Source organism: Branchiostoma lanceolatum, chromosome 13, assembly GCF_035083965.1.
Source record: "Branchiostoma lanceolatum isolate klBraLanc5 chromosome 13, klBraLanc5.hap2, whole genome shotgun sequence".
Lineage (NCBI taxonomy): Eukaryota > Metazoa > Chordata > Leptocardii > Amphioxiformes > Branchiostomatidae > Branchiostoma > Branchiostoma lanceolatum.
The window spans coordinates 8,056,734-8,075,999 of record NC_089734.1 but is presented as its reverse complement, the minus strand read 5'-3'; the positions used below and the strand labels follow the sequence as shown (position 1 = coordinate 8,075,999).

The following is a 19,266-nucleotide window of genomic DNA, read 5'->3' as shown; positions in this document are numbered from 1 at the left end:
CCCGAGGAATTTAAAAGGGATGCCAAGCACACTTTCCCGAAGGCCCCGAGAGGTTTTTACTTAAATGAACATAATGTGTATGATTGCTGTTGGCTATCGGTAAATCAAAGCACATAACGTTACAGTAAAGTCTTCCAAACACTAATGATTTACGGTAGTGCAATAAAAAAAATATTTCTTTCTCAGAGAATGGGTATGGGTTGTTGCAACCGTTTATTGAGTGATCCAGAGTAATGCTGTTAAGACAAGCAAGGAGTACTCAGATGTATCTCATTCATGTGAAGCCTAATATCTTAATTGATATTTTGCTAAATGTAACCAAAGCGTCATATATCCGTCTGAATAAAGGCTGTTCATGAATATAGCTTCAGAAGCACTTGCGATGGACGATGGAGGGTCCCGACTCGTCGTACTCTTGCTTGCTGATCCACATCTGTTGGAAGGTGGACAGGGAGGCCAGGATGGACCCACCGATCCACACGGAATACTTCCTCTCGGGAGGGGCGATGATCTTGATCTTCATGGTTGGAGGAGCCAGGGCGGTGATCTCCTTCTGCATGCGGTCCGCTATGCCTGATCAAGAAAATAAAAACATCCCTCATCAGTATAACCACCTGTGCAAATGTCATTGTACATGTTAATGCGAGTGTGCCATCCGTGTCACCAATTATCAACATGGTAGGATAATTACCATCTAGAACTCCAGGAATAAATATGTTGTGATTTCGTTTGGCATAACTGCTACTTACCGGGAAACATGGTTGTACCGCCGGAGAGGACAGTGTTGGCGTACAGGTCCTTACGGATGTCGATATCACACTTCATGATTGAATTGTAGGTAGCCTCGTGAATTCCTGCCTGTTCCATTCCTGTCAAGGTAAAAAAAAAATATGATATTTGGCTTTAGAAAATTTATAGCAGTGTATTTGCTTTCCATGCCAATGAGTATCGTCCTTGTTGTCGTCGTTGTTGTTGTCTTGCAATATATTTGACGCTACTGCAAGACATCAACAGAACTTAACAATCTGTACCCGCGAAAGACACTTGGAAAAAGAAAATGACAACGGACAGAGAATGACAGTTTTCGCAGTGGCATAAAGAGGCATAGATTGACAGCGTGTACTGATTTTCATAGATATCAATTTGAATCATCTTCTGTAGTTGACTTGATTGTTAGCAAGGTTTAGTATGTGTCGAATCGATGAAATTTGTCACAAATGTTGTCTTATTTGGATGGGTAGTCTCTGAAAAGAAATGACAGGGTTGTTAAGAAATTTACCGAGGAATGAAGGTTGCAACAACGCCTCGGGTGCCCGGAACCTCTCGTTCCCGATGGTGATGACCTGACCATCAGGCAGCTCGTAGCTCTTCTCCAGGGTGGAACTCTGGGCTGCCGTCTGCATCTCCTGTTCGAAGTCCAGAGCGACGTAGCACAGCTTCTCCTTGATGTCACGAACGATTTCCCTCTCAGCTGCGAACATGGCACAGAGGAGTGTGTGAGGTTTGTGTTGAATACATACATTCCCTACTGATCAACTTTGAACAATGACGAACGCCCAGCCACTTATCACCAAAGTCAGGCAGCGACACGGGAAACATGGCCACTGACGACCAGCCGTGAATAACGTACGTCCTCTACCCTTTTACCTTCTAGATCTACCTCATGGACAGAGGCGACTAGAAAAAGAGAGGGCAAGCCATCTGTCATGAAAACAGAGGATACTGGAGGAAGTCAATAGCTTGCATGCATGGTTGCTGATCTAGAGCACAATGATAATGTTCATAACAACATATTCTTTCACTACATACGTATACATCATAAAGTTGACCCATAAGACAATCAATCCTATACTTCTGGACTTTGTTATGGTAATTCACGATTGTTACAAACCGTGTTAACACACCTGTGGTGGTGAAAGAGTACCCCCTCTCAGTCAGGATCTTCATCAGATAGTCTGTCAGGTCTCTTCCGGCTAGGTCCAGACGTAGAATGGCATGAGGGAGAGCGTAGCCTTCATAGATGGGCACGGTGTGGGACACACCATCACCGGAGTCCAGGACGATCCCAGTCGTCCGACCGGAGGCGTACAGGGACAGTACGGCCTGGATGGCCACGTACATGGCGGGGCTGTTGAAGGTCTCGAACATGATCTGAATATATGGAAAGAAAAACGTGATGTTCATGGTGATCTGTATAACGACAAGGCCGGAAAAGAAATGAAGTTCTCTTTTTGAAATATGTATTGTGCTACCCCGGAAATCATTGTTCTATTGTATATCCTGCTTCTTTCACAAGAGACCGCACAGTTTGGCGCACACCAACCTGTGTCATCTTCTCCCTGTTAGCCTTGGGGTTGAGCGGAGCCTCAGTGAGAAGCACGGGATGCTCCTCGGGAGCGACACGCAGCTCGTTGTAGAAGGTGTGGTGCCAGATCTTCTCCATGTCGTCCCAGTTGGTGACGATGCCGTGCTCGATGGGGTACTTCAAGGTCAAGATGCCTCTTTTGCTCTGAGCCTCGTCACCGACATAGCTGTCCTTCTGGCCCATACCGACCATCACACCCTGGAGGTTGGTCGAAGAATTGAATATGAACAAATTTCAACAGTTTTTGGCATGATCCTGTCGAAGTACTGCATGTACATAGAATGTGTGCATTTAGATGTAGAAATACAACCAGATGTTTGCAGTTAAAATAGCAGAAATGCAAGTCATACCTGATGTCTCGGCCTGCCCACGATGGACGGAAAGACGGCCCTCGGGGCATCGTCCCCAGCGAAGCCGGCCTTACACATCCCGGACCCGTTGTCCACAACCAGAGCAGCAACATCGTCGTCACACATGGCGTTCAGTTATTGTTTTAACCTGCAAATGTGCAAAGTTATTGGGTCGGCAACTAGACTGACCGTACTACTGATACGCGACTCTTCCAAAAAAGGCCGTGGCCGTCCCGGGAAGCGTCTCATTTAGAATTTAAGCTGTAATTGTTAAAGTTTGCTAGATTTGCTTTATAGGGAAATTGGAATTTGGATGCAATTTCTTCACTCTCATCCGAAACTTTCCCTCCAGGACAATCTGTGGTGTCGCAGGTCACAAAAGCGCCACGCCTCTTTTTGCCAACAGACGTGGTTATGGACGGTAAGTATGTCACCTAATGTGCCTGTCTGGAATGGTGGTAGCCTGACTGTCATCCTGTTTCAGTTGCAGACTCTAGCCTGGAACTGAAACAGGATGACACTCAGGCTAGAATGGTGGACCCCTCGATGAAAAGTTGTCGTACAACAGTAGACCGGCAGAGGTACCAAAGGAAAGCGTTCACATCATGGTTTGAAGAGACTAGTAGGAATGGTCGTAGTCGCGTACAAAATGATGAATCCATATGTGATGTGATAAGAAACCTGTATTTTATTGTATATAAAGAAATAACCTATTTGGATATGCATGGACCTACGATGGGAGCTAAAAACTACCAAATGAGACTTATAAGATCAGTTATGAGCACCAATGAGCTTGAGACTGAAATGTATGCCACATGTATGAGGGCATGATGCATCTACGAAGGCACCATAATAAAGAGCAGCCATGTATCATAGAGCCAAGTCATACACTTATAGAAAACGATGTAACGTTACTAACAATGGTAGTTTTACCTTACCTGGGTATTGTAGGTGTTTACGGAGAGAGTTGTCGGAACTTACAGTAGCTCGTGGCAGAAGTATAGTTATGTTACCGCGTCTCAAAGTTGAGGAGACAGGTGTATGTCCATATATGGTCAAGACGGTGCAGACAGACACTTTGCATAAGAATGATTTTAAAGTTGCCTTCTGGACATCTTCAGGAGTACACCTATTAAATGCTGGGCAGTAGCCAATCAGCGCAATATTACCATATATGGTATGTGGTCCGTTGGTACATGGTTATGCCTCATTGGTTTCTAACAAAAGTGTAGTCTTTCAAACCTCACTGGCCTGTTCCCTACGGATATCAGTTTTCGGATGATTTCTTTTATTGCATAGTCAAGGGTCTTCTAAAGGCAACGCTGTTAACGTGTGTGTGCAAAGACAACAAAGAATTGGAAACCATTGGGTGTTTACAACTATCTTGTATTCATTTACAAATACGGTGTAGGAGAAATGTTTCCCACATTATACAGAAGTAAAGCATTGTCCTCCCTAAATGGGTCATCGGGATGCTCTCTGAAAATGCTAAGCTGGCTCGTAAGTATGTAGAGGCTGAGAAAGGGTGCTTAACAAAATTGTATCAACTTTTTCCAAGGTCTACTCCTTTTTTTCTTGTATCATGCATGATGCTATGGACTAATCTCTTAATAGTCGTATCGCCGAGGACAGTAAAGTCATCGTCATTCTGACAAGTGGTAGCATGACAAAGTAAAGAGTCCGATATTTTCAGCATTCCAAAAATAGTGTGCTAACATAATATTACGCGTGCAAGATAAAGTATTTCCACTCTTCAAAGTATTTTTCTAAAATCACTTTATTAGGTTATTCAAAGTAGTTTATCAACGTGTCCCTTAGATCACCTATCACCACAACTGTGATGTCTGTTCAGTAATTCCCAATTTCACCGCAAATTCCAAGAAAATGCTGTCAGTGCCACGATTTGATACTCTAGAACTACACGTTCACTGTCCGACATCTTCAATGTGTAACAACAGTGGTCGACGTGGGGTTTTGATGAATTCATATTGTAGCTTTGAGCTTCGATTCAAGAATGTGATAGGTGTGTCGTTTTAAATGTTAATGACAATGATGCTGCACCCCCAAGTCACTATAGAAAAGGGCAATTCTGTTTAGAGTGACTTGTAAGAGACAGAGAGAAAGGAGGTTGGACTTTATATTATAATGGCCGCTCCGATTACGCACAAACATTTGCCATTCTCAACTGTGAGGCTACATTCCACACTTTGGCTAGTTTGGAAATTGAAGCACGCTTGGCACACTAGGCTGGTCACAACTTCAGAAGCACTTGCGATGGACGATGGAGGGTCCCGACTCGTCGTACTCTTGCTTGCTGATCCACATCTGTTGAAAGGTGGACCGGGAGGCCAGGATGGACCCACCGATCCACACGGAGTACTTCCTCTCTGGAGGAGCGATGATCTTGATCTTCGTGGTTTGAGGAGCCAGGGCGGTGATCTCCTTGTGCATGCGGTCCGCTATACCTGTTCGAGAAATAAAACCACCCCTCATCAGTATAACCACCGGTGCAAATGTCATTGTACATGTTAATGTGAATGTGCCATCCGTGTCACCAATCATCAACATGGTAAGAAAATTGCCATCTCGAACTCCAGGAATAAATGTGTTGTGATCTTATAATGCTGGTACTTACCGGGAAACATGGTTGTACCGCCGGAGAGGACAGTGTTGGCGTACAGGTCTTTACGGATGTCGATATCACACTTCATGATGGAATTGTAAGTAGCCTCGTGAATTCCTGCCTGCTCCATTCCTGCCAAAGTAAACAATATGATATTTGGCTTTAGAAAATATATAGCAACGTATTTGCTTTCCATACCAGTTGGTATCGTCAATTTTCTTGTTCTTGTCGTTGATGTTGTCTTGTAATATGCTAGTATTTCGCGCTACTGCAAGACATCAACAGAACTAAACAAGTTGCATCCGCAAAAGACACTTGAAGAAAGAAAATGACGATGGACAGTGAATGCCAATCTTCAAAGTGACATAAAGAGGCCTAGATTGACAGCGTTTATATTGATCTATATAGTTCTGAATTTGAATCATCTTCTGTAGTCGACTTGATTGTATAGCAAGGTCTACAATGTGTCAAATCATGGAACGATGATATCTGTCAGAAATGTTGTATTATTTGAATGGGCAGCCTCTGAAAAGAAATGACAGGGTTGTTAAGAAATTTACCGAAGAATGAAGGTTGGAAGAGCGCCTCTGGTGCCCGGAACCTCTCGTTTCCGATGGTGATGACCTGGCCATCAGGCAGCTCGTAGCTCTTCTCCAGACTGGAACTGGAGGCAGCCGTCTGCATCTCCTGTTCGAAGTCCAGAGCGACGTAGGACAGCTTCTCCTTGATGTCACGGACGATTTCTCTCTCAGCTGTGAACATGGCACAGATAAGTGAGTGAGGTTTATGTTGAACATTCCCTATTGAACAATGACGAAAAAACTGCCACTCATCGCCAAAGTCAGGCAGCAGCACGGGAAACATCTTCAAGATGGCCACTGACGACCAGCCATAAAGAACTTATCTTCTCTACCTTTCTACCTTCTAGACCTTATGGACAGAGGTGACAAGAAAAATAGAAGGCAAGCTATCTGTCATCAAAACAGAAGCTACTGAAGGACGCGTCCCGGAAACCAAAGTCAAAGCCTGACATACATGGTTAATTGCTGATCGATAGCCCATACAATAATAATGCTTATGAAAATGTCCTTTTATCAATTCTATACTTCTGGACTTTGCTATTATAATAATCCCCGATTGTTACCAGCCCAGTGAACACACCTGCGGTGGTGAAAGAGTATCCCCTCTCTGTCAGGATCTTCATCAAGTAGTCTGTCAGGTCTCTTCCGGCCAGGTCCAGACGGAGAATGGCATGTGGGAGAGCGGAGCCTTCATAGATGGGCACCGTGTGGGACACACCATCACCGGAGTCCAGCACGATCCCAGTCGTCCGGCCGGAAGCGTACAGGGACAGAACGGCCTGGATGGCCACGTACATGGCGGGGCTGTTGAAAGTCTCGAACATGATCTGAAGATGAAGATGTAAAAACGTGAAGATGTAAAAACGGTATATCTGTTTAACGACAAGTTGTGCTACCAAGGTAATCATATTTCTAAGGTTTATCATGCTTCTCTAACAAGAGACCGCACGCCTACCTGTGTCGTCTTCTCCCTGTTAGCCTTGGGGTTGAACGGAGCCTCAGTGAGAAGCACGGGATGCTCATCGGGAGCGACAAGCAGCTCGTTGTAGAAGGTGTGGTGCCAGATCTTCTCCATGTCGTCCCAGTTGGTGACGATGCCGTGTTCGATGGGGTACTTTAAACCCGCTATATGCGCTCGTCCTAAGCGCAAGTTTCGGCTTCCCTGCCCTGCCCCAGGGGGAGATGATTCTAGAAGCAGTGGAAAATCGGGCATGACCAGTGTAATTGACAACTAGACCCTACAAAGCTGCCCTGTCTGACATGCCTTACCGAAAAACACTGACAGTATTACTTTACTGGTACCTTTTCAGAATAACAAGAAACATTTCAATGTTTTACTATGAGCCTTGGTTTCTGGTGGTAAATACAAAAGAAAAGAAGAATATTGTGTTGCAGTTTCAGACAGATTCTAAAATAGCATATACACATGTAGGATTGTAGGTGACAATTTTGTGTTTATTTTTGTATTGTTGCCTCCTGGTAAAGAACTACTCAGCAGTGACCCAGAGAACTTACTTACATACATACTAAGCCATGCAGTTTACACATTAATTCAAGATCAATGACACCTGGAAAACGCTTACATGTTATTGTATACAACGCTTTCGTTTCTGATTAATACAGAAAGATATAAGTTCATAGCTCTGTCTGTTATACAAAGTCTTATTTTGAAGGATAACCTAACCAAGACCCACCACCTCTTTAGAATCTTTAATGGTCTAAAGACATAGTTACAGCATAGACATGCTGCAAGGAAATACGTTTTTATTACTTATTACTGGCAGTGATTTTTGACACAAGCAATGTACAAAATGGACATAAACCACCTCATAGAAAGCCTCAAATGGTCGAATTTATACAATACAGTGAGAATAGTTACAGGCTAGCTTCTGACAACATTTCCCCAGTATCGCCGATGGGAACCAAGCCTAATTAGGTGTCTGGCTGGAACTAGGATTAACCATTACACGCCTGCCATTCTACTGCTGCCCACCATATTGTCTCCGGACAAGCGCATGTAGCAGGTTTAAGGACAAGATGCCCCTCTTGCTCTGGGCCTCGTCACCGACATAGCCGTCCTTCTGGCCCATACCGACCATCTCACCCTGGAGGTTGGTCGAAGGATCAAACGTGAACAAATGTCAACAGTTTTTGGCATGATCGTGTCGAAGTACTGCATGTACTTTGAATGTGTGCATTGAGATGTAGAAATACAACCAGATATTTGCAACTAAAAATAGCAAAAATGCAGGTCATACCTGATGTCTCGGCCTGCCCACGATGGACGGAAAGACGGCCCTCGGGGCATCGTCCCCAGCGAAGCCGGCCTTACACATCCCGGACCCATTGTCCACAACCAGAGCAGCAACATCTTCGTTACACATGGTGGTCGGTTATTGTTTTAACCTGCAAATGTGTAAAGTTATTGGGTCGGCAACTAGACTGACCTATTACTGATACGTGACTCTTCCAAACATAGGTCGTGGCCCTACCGGGAAGCTTCTCATTTAGAATTTAAGCAGTTTTTGTCAAAGTTTGCTATCTTTGTTTCATAGGGAAATTTAGATTTGGATGAGCTTTTTTTTTCACTCTCATTGGTATCCGAATCTCTCCCTCCAGGACAATTGTCTGTGGTGTCGCAGGTCACAAAAGCGCCACGCCTCTTTTTGCCAACAAAGATCATTATGGACGGTAACTATGTCACCTATTGTGCCTGTCTGGAATGGTGGTAGCCTGACTGTCAACCTGTTTCAGTTCCAGGCTAGAGCCTTGAAGTTAAACTGGATGACACTCAGGCTAGAATGGTGGACCCCTCGATGAAAATGTGTCGTACAACAACAGAACCGCAGAGATATCAAAGAAAGGCGTTAACATCATGGTTTGAGGAGAATCACGGTGAGAGAATAGGATTGGTCGTAGTCGCGGACAAAATGATGAATCTATATCTGATGTGATAAGACACCTGACTTTTTTTAAAATGAAAAGTGCATTTTATTGTTTAAAAAGAAAACCCTATTTGAATATGCATGGACCTACGGTGTTATCTAAAAACTACAAGTGAGACTTATAAGATCAGCTGTGAGCACCAATCAGCTTGAGACCAAAATGCATGTCCCATAAATGAGGACATGATACATCAACTAATAAACAGTAGCCATGTATCATAAAACCAAGTCATATACTTATAGAAAACGATGTAACGTTACTAACAATGGTAGTTTTACCTTACCTGGGTATTGTAGGTGTTTACGGAGAGAGTTGTCGGAACTTACAGTAGCTCGTGGCAAAAGTATAGTTATGTTACCGCGTCTCAAAGTTGAGGAGACAGGTGTATGTCCATATATGGTCAAGACGGTGCAGACGGACACTTTGCATAAGAATGCTTTTAAAGTTGTCTTCTGGACATCTTCAGGAGTACCCCTATTAAATGCTGGGCAGTAGCCAATCAGCGCAATATGACCATATATGGTGTGATGGTCAAACTTGTTGAACAACTCTGAAGACATGTGGTCCGTTGGTACATGGTTATGCCTCATTGGTTTCTAACAAAAGAGTAGTCTTTGAAACCTCACTGACCTATTCCCTATGGAAATCAATTTTCGGATGATTATTTTTATTACATAGTCAAGGGTCTCCTCAAAGCAACGCTGTTAACGGGTGTGTGCAAAAGGCTCGTAAAACAAAGAATTTGAATACACTAGGTGTTTATAACTGTTTTGTATACGGTGTAGGAGAAATGCTTCCTACATTATACCGAAGTAAAGCATTGTTGTCTCTAAATGGGTCACCGGGATGCTCCCTGAAAATGCTAAGTTGGCCACGTCTTATAAGTACGTGGAGGCTAAAAAAGGGTGCTTAAGAAAACTGTATCAACTTTTTCCAAGGTTTACTCCCTTTTTTCTTGTATCATGCATGATGCCTTGGACTATGGCTTAATAGTCGTAGTATCGAGGACAGTAAGTCAGCTAACATAATATGGCGCGTGCAAGATAAAATATTTCCACTCTTCAAAGTATTTTTAACAGTCACTTTATTAGGTTATTCAAAGTAGTTTATCAACGAGCCCCTTAGATCACCTATCGTCACAACTGTGATGTCTGTAACAGTTATACGTAATTCACAATTTCACCACATATCATGCTGTTGCCACTATTTGATACTCTAGAACTTCACGTTCACTGTCCGACATCTTCAATGTGTAACAACAGTGGTCGACGTGGGGTTGTGATAAATTCATATTGTAATTGTGAGCTTCGATTCGAGAATGTAATAGGTGTGTCGTTTTAAATGTTAATAAAGATGATTCTACACCCCCAAGTCACTATAGAAAAGGGCAATTCTGTTTAGAGTGACTTGTTAGAGACAGAGAGAAAGGAGGTGGGACTTATTATAATGGCCTCTTCGATTACGCACAAACATTTGCCATTCTCAACTGTAAGGCTACATTCTACACTTTGGCTAGTTTGGAATTGAAGTAAACTAGGCTGGCATGGGGAGGTTAGAACTCTAGAAGCACTTGCGATGGACGATGGAGGGTCCAGACTCATCGTACTCTTGCTTGCTGATCCACATCTGTTGGAAGGTGGACAGGGAGGCCAGGATGGACCCACCGATCCACACGGAGTACTTCCTCTCGGGAGGGGCGATGATCTTGATCTTCATGGTTGGAGGAGCCAGGGCGGTGATCTCCTTCTGCATGCGGTCCGCTATGCCTGTTAAAAAAAGAAATTAGCACTCATCAGAATCACATTGCCAAGGTCATCGTAAATGGTGCAATCGCTACCCTTGTCATCAATCATCAACCGTAGAAAAGTAGGACAACTACGATATCGAACGTCAGGTATAAATATAATGTGTCGGGATTTTGTTAAGCTTAACTGCTACTTACCGGGAAACATGGTTGTACCGCCGGAAAGGACAGTGTTGGCGTACAGGTCCTTACGGATGTCGATATCACACTTCATGACAGAATTGTAGGTAGTCTCGTGAATTCCTGAAGATTCCATTCCTGCCGAGACAAGAGTACAATTAACAGTTGTTGCCTTTTTCTATATCAGAATGATTGTTTTCCATGTCATTGGTTATCGTCAAGTTTGTTGTTGCTGTAGCTATAGTGATACATATAGCGCTGCTGTAACATTACAGAATAAAAACGATACTTGAAACAAAGGACGATAGACAATGTCAATGAATGGGATTTTTCACGGTATAATGAAGGAGTCTATATTGACAGTGAAGTTGAATGAATAGTGTGTCAAATCATTGAACGATGATAGCTGTCAGAACTGTTTTGTTTTATCTGGATGGGCTGTCTCTGAAATGACAGGGTTCTTAAGACATTTACCGATGAATGAAGGTTGGAAGAGCGTCTCTGCTGACCGGAACCTCTCGTTCCCGATGGTGATGACCTGGCCATCAGGCAGCTCGTAGCTCTTCTCCAGGGTGGAGCTAGAGGCAGCCGTCTCCATCTCCTGTTCGAAGTCCAGGGCGACGTAGGACAGCTTCTCCTTGATGTCACGAACGATTTCCCTCTCAGCTGTGAACATAACACACAGAGGAGTGAGTGAGATTTGGGGTCCGGTTGGGAGTCTTCACAAAGGAATGAATACATTCATTATAGTTGAAGTCTAAACAATGACGAACACTTATCCTCTTATCACCAAAGTCATGTGGCAGCAACATGTTTTGTGTGACATATCCTTAGACTGGCCATTGGCACGCCTGTAGAACTGGACAGAGGCGGTCAGGGAAATTGAATTGCAAGCTGTCTGTCCCACATACAGAAGACATGTGGGACACCGAGTTTGATGCGAAATCAATTACTGACATTACTGATCAGCGATACGCCTACTTGAAGATGATGATGATGATGACTATAAAGCCAATTTAGAAGAATATTCTACTATTATATTCCTTGACTATGTTACGATAATTCCCGAATGGTACGAAACACACGCACCTGTGGTGGTGAAAGAGTACCCCCTTTCTGTCAGGATCTTCATTAGATAGTCTGTCAGGTCTCTTCCTGCCAGGTCCAGACGGATGATGGCATGTGGGAGAGCGTAGCCTTCATAGATGGGCACCGTGTGGGACACACCATCACCGGAGTCCAGCACGATCCCAGTCGTCCGACCGGAGGCGTACAGGGACAGAACGGCCTGGATGGCCACGTACATGGCGGGGCTGTTGAAGGTCTCGAACATGATCTGAAGACGAAGATATGAAAACGTGATGTTACTGGCACGTCAATGCAGTAGTAAGTCCGAAAAAGAAAGTACAGTTTAGAATGAACCAGTCTCTGTCCTTTAGCTACAAGAGACCGCACCTGTGTCATCTTCTCCCTGTTAGCCTTGGGGTTGAGCGGAGCCTCAGTGAGAAGCACGGGATGCTCCTCGGGAGCGACACGCAGCTCGTTGTAGAAGGTGTGGTGCCAGATCTTCTCCATGTCGTCCCAGTTGGTGACGATGCCGTGCTCGATGGGGTACTTCAAGGTCAAAATGCCCCTCTTGCTCTGGGCCTCGTCACCGACATAGCTGTCCTTCTGGCCCATACCGACCATCACACCCTGGAGAAAAATTGAATGTGAACAAATGTCAACAGTTTTTGGCATGGTTATTAAAAAGTAATGTGTATACACATTATGTGTGCATTTAATAATAATAATAATATAATAATATCAGGTGTATTTGCAGCCAGTGCCACAGGCAGGTACCCAATGTGTAGGGTAATGAGGCTGTTTAACGTGTTCGAGGCACCTCCTCGAGCACGGGACCCCCGTTTTACGTCCCTCCCGGAAGACGATTTCGTGGAAAGCTTCGTGAGGCTACAGCAATCCGGACGTCCTTGGTTGGTCTCCCATCCAAGCACTGTCCGGACCGCGCGTTACTTAACTTCCGAGATCGAGGGATCGGGTGTATCCAACGCGCCACGCGGCCGTAGCATTTAGATATAAAAACAAGACAAGGTGTATTCGACTGAAAACAGTACAAATGCAAGTCATACCTGATGTCTCGGCCTTCCCACGATGGACGGAAAGACGGCCCTCGGGGCATCGTCCCCAGCGAAGCCGGCCTTACACATCCCGGACCCGTTGTCCACAACCAGAGCAGCAACATCGTCGTCACACATGGCGTTCAGTTATTATTTTAATCTGCTAATGTGTAAAAAGATTGGGTCATTGTCAAGCTGATTGGCCGTATTACTAATATACATATCTATCTGTCTATAGGTGACTCTTCCAAAAATTAGGGAAATGCTAACACCTAGCATTGTCGTGAAACTTCACACAAAAGCCAACACTCCCCGGAAACTTTTTCGTCAGAATCAGTGCTGCTTTGTCAATGTCATCATATCTTCTTGCACATGTTTCAATTTATATGAAGTTTCTCCTCCTGGGCAATAGACCGATTCCATAGCCTAGCCCACCTCCCTCAAAGCGTAGAAATACAAAATAAATACAGAGATGCTGATATTTGACATGCAAAAACTCTCTCATTGGTTGACCTGCTAATTGTTATGGACAGTGCGCGTGTGGTTTCGAAGGTCAAAACAGAGTCATGACACGCCCCAGAAATATTGACGGTAGATAAGTCAGCTAATTGCCTATCTGAAATAGTAGACACCTCAAGAAAAATTTGTCGCACAACAGAAACGAAGAAGGTATCAAATAGAAGCGTTACGCCCCCCCCCTCCCCCCGTGGTATAGAAAGAATATGATACAATGGTAGAACATGGTGAAGAAGGTACAAAGATGTGCATACTCGTGTATAATTATCATGTTAGTCCAATGTGGTCGTTGATGACCTTGACGATATCTAGCAAATATAAGCGTTCTAGCTCTATTCACTGTTATCATTTGAGAGGAAAGTTGAAGCATAAGAATGAACAATCAGTAATTTGTATCTGACATGGTCGTAGTCGCGGACAAAACCATGAATTGATTTGTGGTAAAACATCTGCGAGTTTTTCTGAAATGGTTGGCGACGGCACCATTAAAAAATGTCATTTTACTTTAGTAATTGTTTTAGAATAGAGGACCTGCTTGACTATGAATGAGCCTACAATGGGAGCTACAAATTGCAAGTGAGCCAGTAAAAGATCAGCTGTATAACAATACACGCACTAATGAGTCCGAAAAAAAGATATCAAAACGTTTGCCGGTTCTGGCGCACGTACAATGGCACCGTCAGCTAACTTTAACGGTACAGCAAACTAGCTAAATGATAGCGGCAACTCGTACCCCTATGGAACTCCTGAACGATGGTAGTTTTACCTTACCTGGGTATTGTAGGTGTTAACTGGGAGAGTTGGCGGAACTCGAACTATTACTAACTGTAGCTCGTGACGGAAGTTCAGGTATGATGATCTCGTGTCAAAGTGGAGGCGACAGGATCTTGTCCATATATGGTCAGGACAGTGCAGACCGACACTTTGCATAAGAATGCTTTTAAAGCTGCCTTCGGGACATCTTCAGGAGTATACCTATTAAATGCTGGGCAGTAGCCAATCAGCACAATATGACCATATATGGTGTGACTGTGACAATCAAACTTGTTGGACAACTCTGAAGACATGTGGCACGTTGGTTTTGCCTCATTGGTTCCTAACAAAAGAGCAGTCTTTTAAATACCACTGGCCTGTCCCCTAACAAAATAAATTCTTTAAATACTAAGCCAAGGTTTCCCTAAACGAGGTCGTCGACCTGAGCACAAAGGTCTCGTAAAATAAAGAATTGGAATAAACCGAGTGTTAACAACTATTTTGTATTCAATTAGAAATACGGACTCAGGCAGAAGATAGCATTCGACATATTAATGACTTACTCTTTCTTTCGTAGAACATACAGTACAAGTACACCAACAACATTGAGTACAACTCATCTACTCTTCAAGGTGTTTCTTCAAAGTAACTTTATTAGGCTGTATCAAGCAGTACATTCACGTATCCCTTAGATCACCATATGAGGTTCACGGTGCGGTGTCTTAACAGTAATTCACATTTTCATCACTTATTCTAACGAAATGCTGTTGCCATATCTAATGCTTATGAATTGCACGTTCACTGTTGACATACTCAATTGTGTAATAAAAGGTGTCGAAGTAGGTGTTTATGAATTAACTGACAAGTCTTTTTATGAGTTGATCAACTTGTTTTATTTATTATAAACTGATGAATTCATCTTGCAATTGTGACCTTCCAGAATGTAATATGTGTGAACATGATGCTACACGCCCAAGTCACCATCGAAAAGGGCAGCTGTGTTCAGAGTGACTTGTTAGAGACAGAGAGAAAGGAGGTGGGAAGTTGTAACTGATTATTATGGCCGCTTCGATTACACTCAAACATCTACCATTAATGCATTCCCAACTGTGAGGCTACATTCTACACTTTGGCTAGTTTGGAATTGAAGTAAACTAGGCTGGCATGGGGAGGTTATAAAAAGGTCTAGAAGCACTTGCGATGGACGATGGAGGGTCCCGACTCGTCGTACTCTTGCTTGCTGATCCACATCTGTTGGAAGGTGGACAGGGAGGCCAGGATGGACCCACCGATCCACACGGAGTACTTCCTCTCGGGAGGAGCGATGATCTTGATCTTCATGGTTGGAGGAGCCAGGCCGGTGATCTCCTTCTGCATGCGGTCCGCTATGCCTGTTCAAGGCCAAAAAATTATCAGAATCGCCATCCTTGTCATCATCAAATGATCTTCAAATCAATCAATGAATAAGTCTGTCGTTTTATTTTCCTGTCACTAGTACCAACAAAAGTGTTATTCTAACACGATGTCACGTGTGCCAAAAGAAAGAAAAAAAGACACAAATTGGCATCGACAAGTACGAGAGGTTATCGCTATTTCCTACTGGTCCGTTTATGTACCTACCTGGAAACATAGTTGTACCACCGGAGAGGACAGTGTTGGCGTACAGGTCCTTACGGATGTCGATATCACACTTGCCGATAGAGTTGAATGTTGCCTCGTGAATTCCCACCTGTTCCATTCCTACCAAGAAAAGAATCATTCCAAAAATAAACCCTCTAGCTCTTTGCGGTAGATGTGGATGCTGATACATAGATAGATAGATGGATAAAAATGCAATGAAGCTTCAACATCGATTCGGTATCGTCAACATGAATGCAGCTGAACATTTACCAATGAATGAAGGTTGGAACAGGGTCTCTGGCGCCCTGAACCTCTCGTTCCCGATGGTGATGACCTGGCCATCAGGCAGCTCGTAGCTCTTCTCCAGACTGGAGCTCTGTGCAGCCGTATCCATCTCTGCTTCGTAGTCCAGGGCGACATAGCACAGCTTCTCCTTGATGTCACGAACGATTTCTCTCTCGGCTATACGAATGGCATAGATGGCACAGGGTGACGTTTGGATTGAAAAAATCCTATGACCATAGTTACTGCAAATATGCAGAGCTAAGTGATACTTGCTCTTCTCTACCCCCTGGACAATGTAATGCTAATACTGATATATCAGGAATGCATTTGCGATATACGTAGTGAACACACCTGTGGTGGTGAAAGAGTATCCCCTTTCTGTCAGGATCTTCATTAGGTAGTCTGTCAGGTCTCTTCCTGCCAGGTCAATACGGAGAATGGCATGTGGGAGAGCGTAGCCTTCATAGATGGGCACTGTGTGGGACACACCATCACCGGAGTCCAGCACGATCCCAGTCGTCCGACCGGAGGCGTACAGGGACAGAACGGCCTGGATGGCCACGTACATGGCGGGGCTGTTGAAGGTCTCGAACATGATCTGAAGATGAAGATGTAACCATGATGTTACCGGGGCATGTATGCAAAAGTATGTCCGAAAAAGAAAGTACAATTCAGATCAGCATGAGCCACTTGCTGCCGTTTTGCTACAATAGAATATTCCACCTAAGAGCTTATCATTATGTTAGAAAAAGCATGGAGGAGACCGCACACCAACCTGTGTCATCTTCTCCCTGTTAGCCTTGGGGTTGAGCGGAGCCTCAGTGAGAAGCACGGGATGCTCCTCGGGAGCGACACGCAGCTCGTTGTAGAAGGTGTGGTGCCAGATCTTCTCCATGTCGTCCCAGTTGGTGACGATGCCATGCTCGATGGGGTATTTCAAGGTCAAGATGCCCCTCTTGCTCTGGGCCTCGTCACCGACATAGCTGTCCTTCTGGCCCATACCGACCATCACACCCTGGAGAAAAATTGAATATGACCAAATGTCAACCGTTTATAGTTATGATAAAGTAATGTATTTACACATTATGTGTGCATTGAGCTATAGAAACAAAAGCAGGCGTATTCGACTGAAAACAGTACAAATGCAAGTCATACCTGATGTCTCGGCCTGCCCACGATGGACGGAAAGACGGCCCTCGGGGCATCGTCCCCAGCGAAGCCGGCCTTACACATCCCGGACCCGTTGTCCACAACCAGAGCAGCAACATCTTCATCACACATGGCGTTTGATTATTTGTTTGATTCCTTTAAGAGAATGTCAAAGAAAATCGTTATTCACTATTTCCCTGACTAAACCTGACATGTCACACTGAGGAGGCTACGCCCTATGCCTCTACAGACTGTGTAGGAAACGTATAAGAAATGCTTTTGTTTCGAGTATTGGACCTTTACAAGTCGTTGGTATGGGTAACGTTAATTGTTCCCTGGAGGATTACGCATCTCAGTCACTGCTGAAAATATGGCAATTTGACACCAGACATCACCTAGATTTACAGGCCAACGCCGTATCAGACAAACACGCGCACGGTTCAGACATGCCTCTGTCTTTGCCCTCGAGCTACATGAGTCACCAACGGTGGTGCAACATGGCACACTCTGTATGGCCAGAAAAGTATTACAAAATGGCGGGAACATTCAACTGAACGACATTTTAATGTATGGTAAATTGCCAATAGAACAGATAAACACCTTTCCACTTATACGTGCCTGTAAATTTAACCTCTTGGTAGTTACAGAGGGCGTTTTCTTAAAAATAGTCGGTTAGGAAAATGGTGGTTGTGGCTACAACTTGAAAATGAATACGTGGATACTGGGCCAACAGTAACATGTTGAACGAAGCAAAGTATTTATCATGCTCAACTAAGCCTCTTTTGTAAGCGCATGCATCCAATCAGCCATAGATATATCATCTACATATCTTCGCCAACCCTCTTTGTTGGGCCTGCTGCAATTAAGAGACGTGTAGCTATGTAGTCAAGGACAAGCGTGCAATATGTTAACGATTTGGAGTTGTGGTACTGCACAAAATCGTGCATTAGATTGAAGCTGATCAATTTGAAGCAGGTCTTTTGTTTTTAAAACATGGCTTCATCGTGTTGATTAACCGACTAAATGCCTTATCATGTTATTGTTGTCCTGAGATTGTTAGATTTAAATGTGTACATACATTGAGGATCACTGAGGTACATATGGTGCGACGTGTGCATAGAAAATGACTTTGAACAACGTTAATACACACCGAGGAAGTCCCCTATAATTAGCACACATATTGCCTGACCCAGAGATTAAGTTGTACTATTACAATCAACATTATACCAACATCATACCAACTATATGTGACAATAAGCTGTATCAACTGTCTCTATTTTAACATCATCTAAGGTACCAGTAAAGAATAATACACAAAAAAAGGCAGTTTTACCTGGGTATTGAAGATGTTCACCGGGAGAGTTGGCGGAAGTACCTGTTGCTCGTGACCGAAGTGCAGGTAAACTGTCTCAAATCAAAGTGGAGGCACCACGAACATTTCCATATATAGTCATGACAGTGCCGGTGTGCGATTTGCATGACAATGCAAAGCTACTTTGAGAACATCCTTCTGTCTTCCTGACTGTTGCGCGAGGTGCAGTAACCAATAGGGAGCATTTTGACCATATACGGCATAACGGTCAAACTTGCTGAGCAACTATGAACACATGTCATTACTTAATTCCAACCCAACGGTTGCCGACAAAAGAGCAGCTTTTGTGATCCAGCATTGTGTTTCCCGTCAACTATTGTTTTGGACATTCATAATCATGCCAAAATATTTGGGTAGCGGCGTAGATTAGCTTAAGGATATCTGTTGATCTATATCTCTCTTGCGTCCCGTCACACAAGTGAACGCGTATGTCTGCAAAATGAGAGTTCCATGGTCCAGGCTTACTACTCTAATTACGAGACAAGGTTATCACTTGTGGTTACACTGAAATGGCATATCTGTATCATGTCAATCGTGGAGTAAAAACATCAATTCAACACAACCACAAGTAGGGCCATTTGCATACTACCATGGGGATACTAATTACACCTTTCTGAGGAGTGCCCTACAGACCGACATAGCTTTCATCCTACGAATAGAAA

General features: G+C 43.9%; 4 protein-coding genes across 6 annotated transcripts; all 4 read right to left on the bottom strand.

Moving 5' to 3' along the window:
* Positions 1–196: 196 nt before the first annotated feature.
* On the bottom strand, positions 197–3,783 carry LOC136447368 (actin, cytoplasmic). The gene is made up of 7 exons (XM_066446208.1): positions 3,654–3,783; positions 2,716–2,863; positions 2,324–2,563; positions 1,905–2,151; positions 1,280–1,471; positions 750–869; positions 197–573 (listed from the first exon to the last, which is right to left on the bottom strand). The coding sequence occupies exons 2-7, from the start codon at positions 2,839–2,841 to the stop codon at positions 368–370; spliced, it is 1,131 nt and encodes a 376-aa protein (XP_066302305.1). The 5' UTR covers positions 2,842–2,863; positions 3,654–3,783; the 3' UTR covers positions 197–367.
* Positions 3,784–4,474: 691 nt separating this feature from the next.
* Positions 4,475–9,821, bottom strand: LOC136447363 (actin, non-muscle 6.2-like). 2 transcript variants are annotated; one of them, XM_066446201.1, is made up of 8 exons: positions 9,149–9,260; positions 8,178–8,325; positions 7,913–8,024; positions 6,875–7,107; positions 6,500–6,746; positions 5,899–6,090; positions 5,351–5,470; positions 4,475–5,180 (listed from the first exon to the last, which is right to left on the bottom strand). In XM_066446201.1, the coding sequence occupies exons 2-8, from the start codon at positions 8,301–8,303 to the stop codon at positions 4,975–4,977; spliced, it is 1,236 nt and encodes a 411-aa protein (XP_066302298.1). In that variant the 5' UTR covers positions 8,304–8,325; positions 9,149–9,260; the 3' UTR covers positions 4,475–4,974. The 2 variants fall into 2 exon arrangements, with proteins under 2 accessions (XP_066302298.1, XP_066302297.1); XM_066446200.1 differs by lacking the exons at positions 7,913–8,024; positions 8,178–8,325 and having other exon boundaries at positions 9,149–9,821.
* A 111-nt stretch (positions 9,822–9,932) lies between these two features.
* Positions 9,933–14,327, bottom strand: LOC136447366 (actin, non-muscle 6.2-like). Of its 2 annotated transcripts, none has more exons than XM_066446204.1 (7): positions 14,197–14,327; positions 12,922–13,072; positions 12,245–12,484; positions 11,879–12,125; positions 11,264–11,455; positions 10,808–10,927; positions 9,933–10,631 (listed from the first exon to the last, which is right to left on the bottom strand). In XM_066446204.1, the coding sequence occupies exons 2-7, from the start codon at positions 13,045–13,047 to the stop codon at positions 10,426–10,428; spliced, it is 1,131 nt and encodes a 376-aa protein (XP_066302301.1). In that variant the 5' UTR covers positions 13,048–13,072; positions 14,197–14,327; the 3' UTR covers positions 9,933–10,425. The 2 variants fall into 2 exon arrangements, with proteins under 2 accessions (XP_066302301.1, XP_066302302.1); XM_066446205.1 differs by having other exon boundaries at positions 12,922–13,069; positions 14,197–14,324.
* Positions 14,328–14,804: 477 nt separating this feature from the next.
* On the bottom strand, positions 14,805–18,694 carry LOC136447365 (actin CyI, cytoplasmic-like). The gene is made up of 7 exons (XM_066446203.1): positions 18,566–18,694; positions 17,239–17,388; positions 16,859–17,098; positions 16,435–16,681; positions 16,069–16,260; positions 15,799–15,918; positions 14,805–15,569 (listed from the first exon to the last, which is right to left on the bottom strand). The coding sequence occupies exons 2-7, from the start codon at positions 17,362–17,364 to the stop codon at positions 15,364–15,366; spliced, it is 1,131 nt and encodes a 376-aa protein (XP_066302300.1). The 5' UTR covers positions 17,365–17,388; positions 18,566–18,694; the 3' UTR covers positions 14,805–15,363.
* Positions 18,695–19,266: the final 572 nt, after the last annotated feature.

Coding starts and splice junctions, on each gene's coding strand:
- LOC136447366 (XM_066446204.1), bottom strand. CDS start 13,047: ATGTGTGACGACGATGTTGCTGCTCTGGTTGTGGACAACGGGTCCGGG. Junction 11,456..11,878: donor GTACTCTTTCACCACCACAG/GTGCGTGTGTTT, acceptor TTATGTTCACAG/CTGAGAGGGAAATCGTTCGT. Junction 10,928..11,263: donor CTTCCAACCTTCATTCATCG/GTAAATGTCTTA, acceptor TTGTCTCGGCAG/GAATGGAATCTTCAGGAATT.
- LOC136447363 (XM_066446200.1), bottom strand. CDS start 9,455: ATGAGGCATAACCATGTACCAACGGACCACATGTCTTCAGAGTTGTTC. Junction 5,471..5,898: donor CTTCCAACCTTCATTCTTCG/GTAAATTTCTTA, acceptor TTACTTTGGCAG/GAATGGAGCAGGCAGGAATT. Junction 5,181..5,350: donor CGGTACAACCATGTTTCCCG/GTAAGTACCAGC, acceptor TTTCTCGAACAG/GTATAGCGGACCGCATGCAC.
- LOC136447368 (XM_066446208.1), bottom strand. CDS start 2,841: ATGTGTGACGACGATGTTGCTGCTCTGGTTGTGGACAACGGGTCCGGG. Junction 870..1,279: donor GTTGCAACCTTCATTCCTCG/GTAAATTTCTTA, acceptor TTACCTTGACAG/GAATGGAACAGGCAGGAATT. Junction 574..749: donor CGGTACAACCATGTTTCCCG/GTAAGTAGCAGT, acceptor TTTCTTGATCAG/GCATAGCGGACCGCATGCAG.
- LOC136447365 (XM_066446203.1), bottom strand. CDS start 17,364: ATGTGTGATGAAGATGTTGCTGCTCTGGTTGTGGACAACGGGTCCGGG. Junction 16,261..16,434: donor ATACTCTTTCACCACCACAG/GTGTGTTCACTA, acceptor CCATTCGTATAG/CCGAGAGAGAAATCGTTCGT. Junction 15,919..16,068: donor GTTCCAACCTTCATTCATTG/GTAAATGTTCAG, acceptor TTTTCTTGGTAG/GAATGGAACAGGTGGGAATT.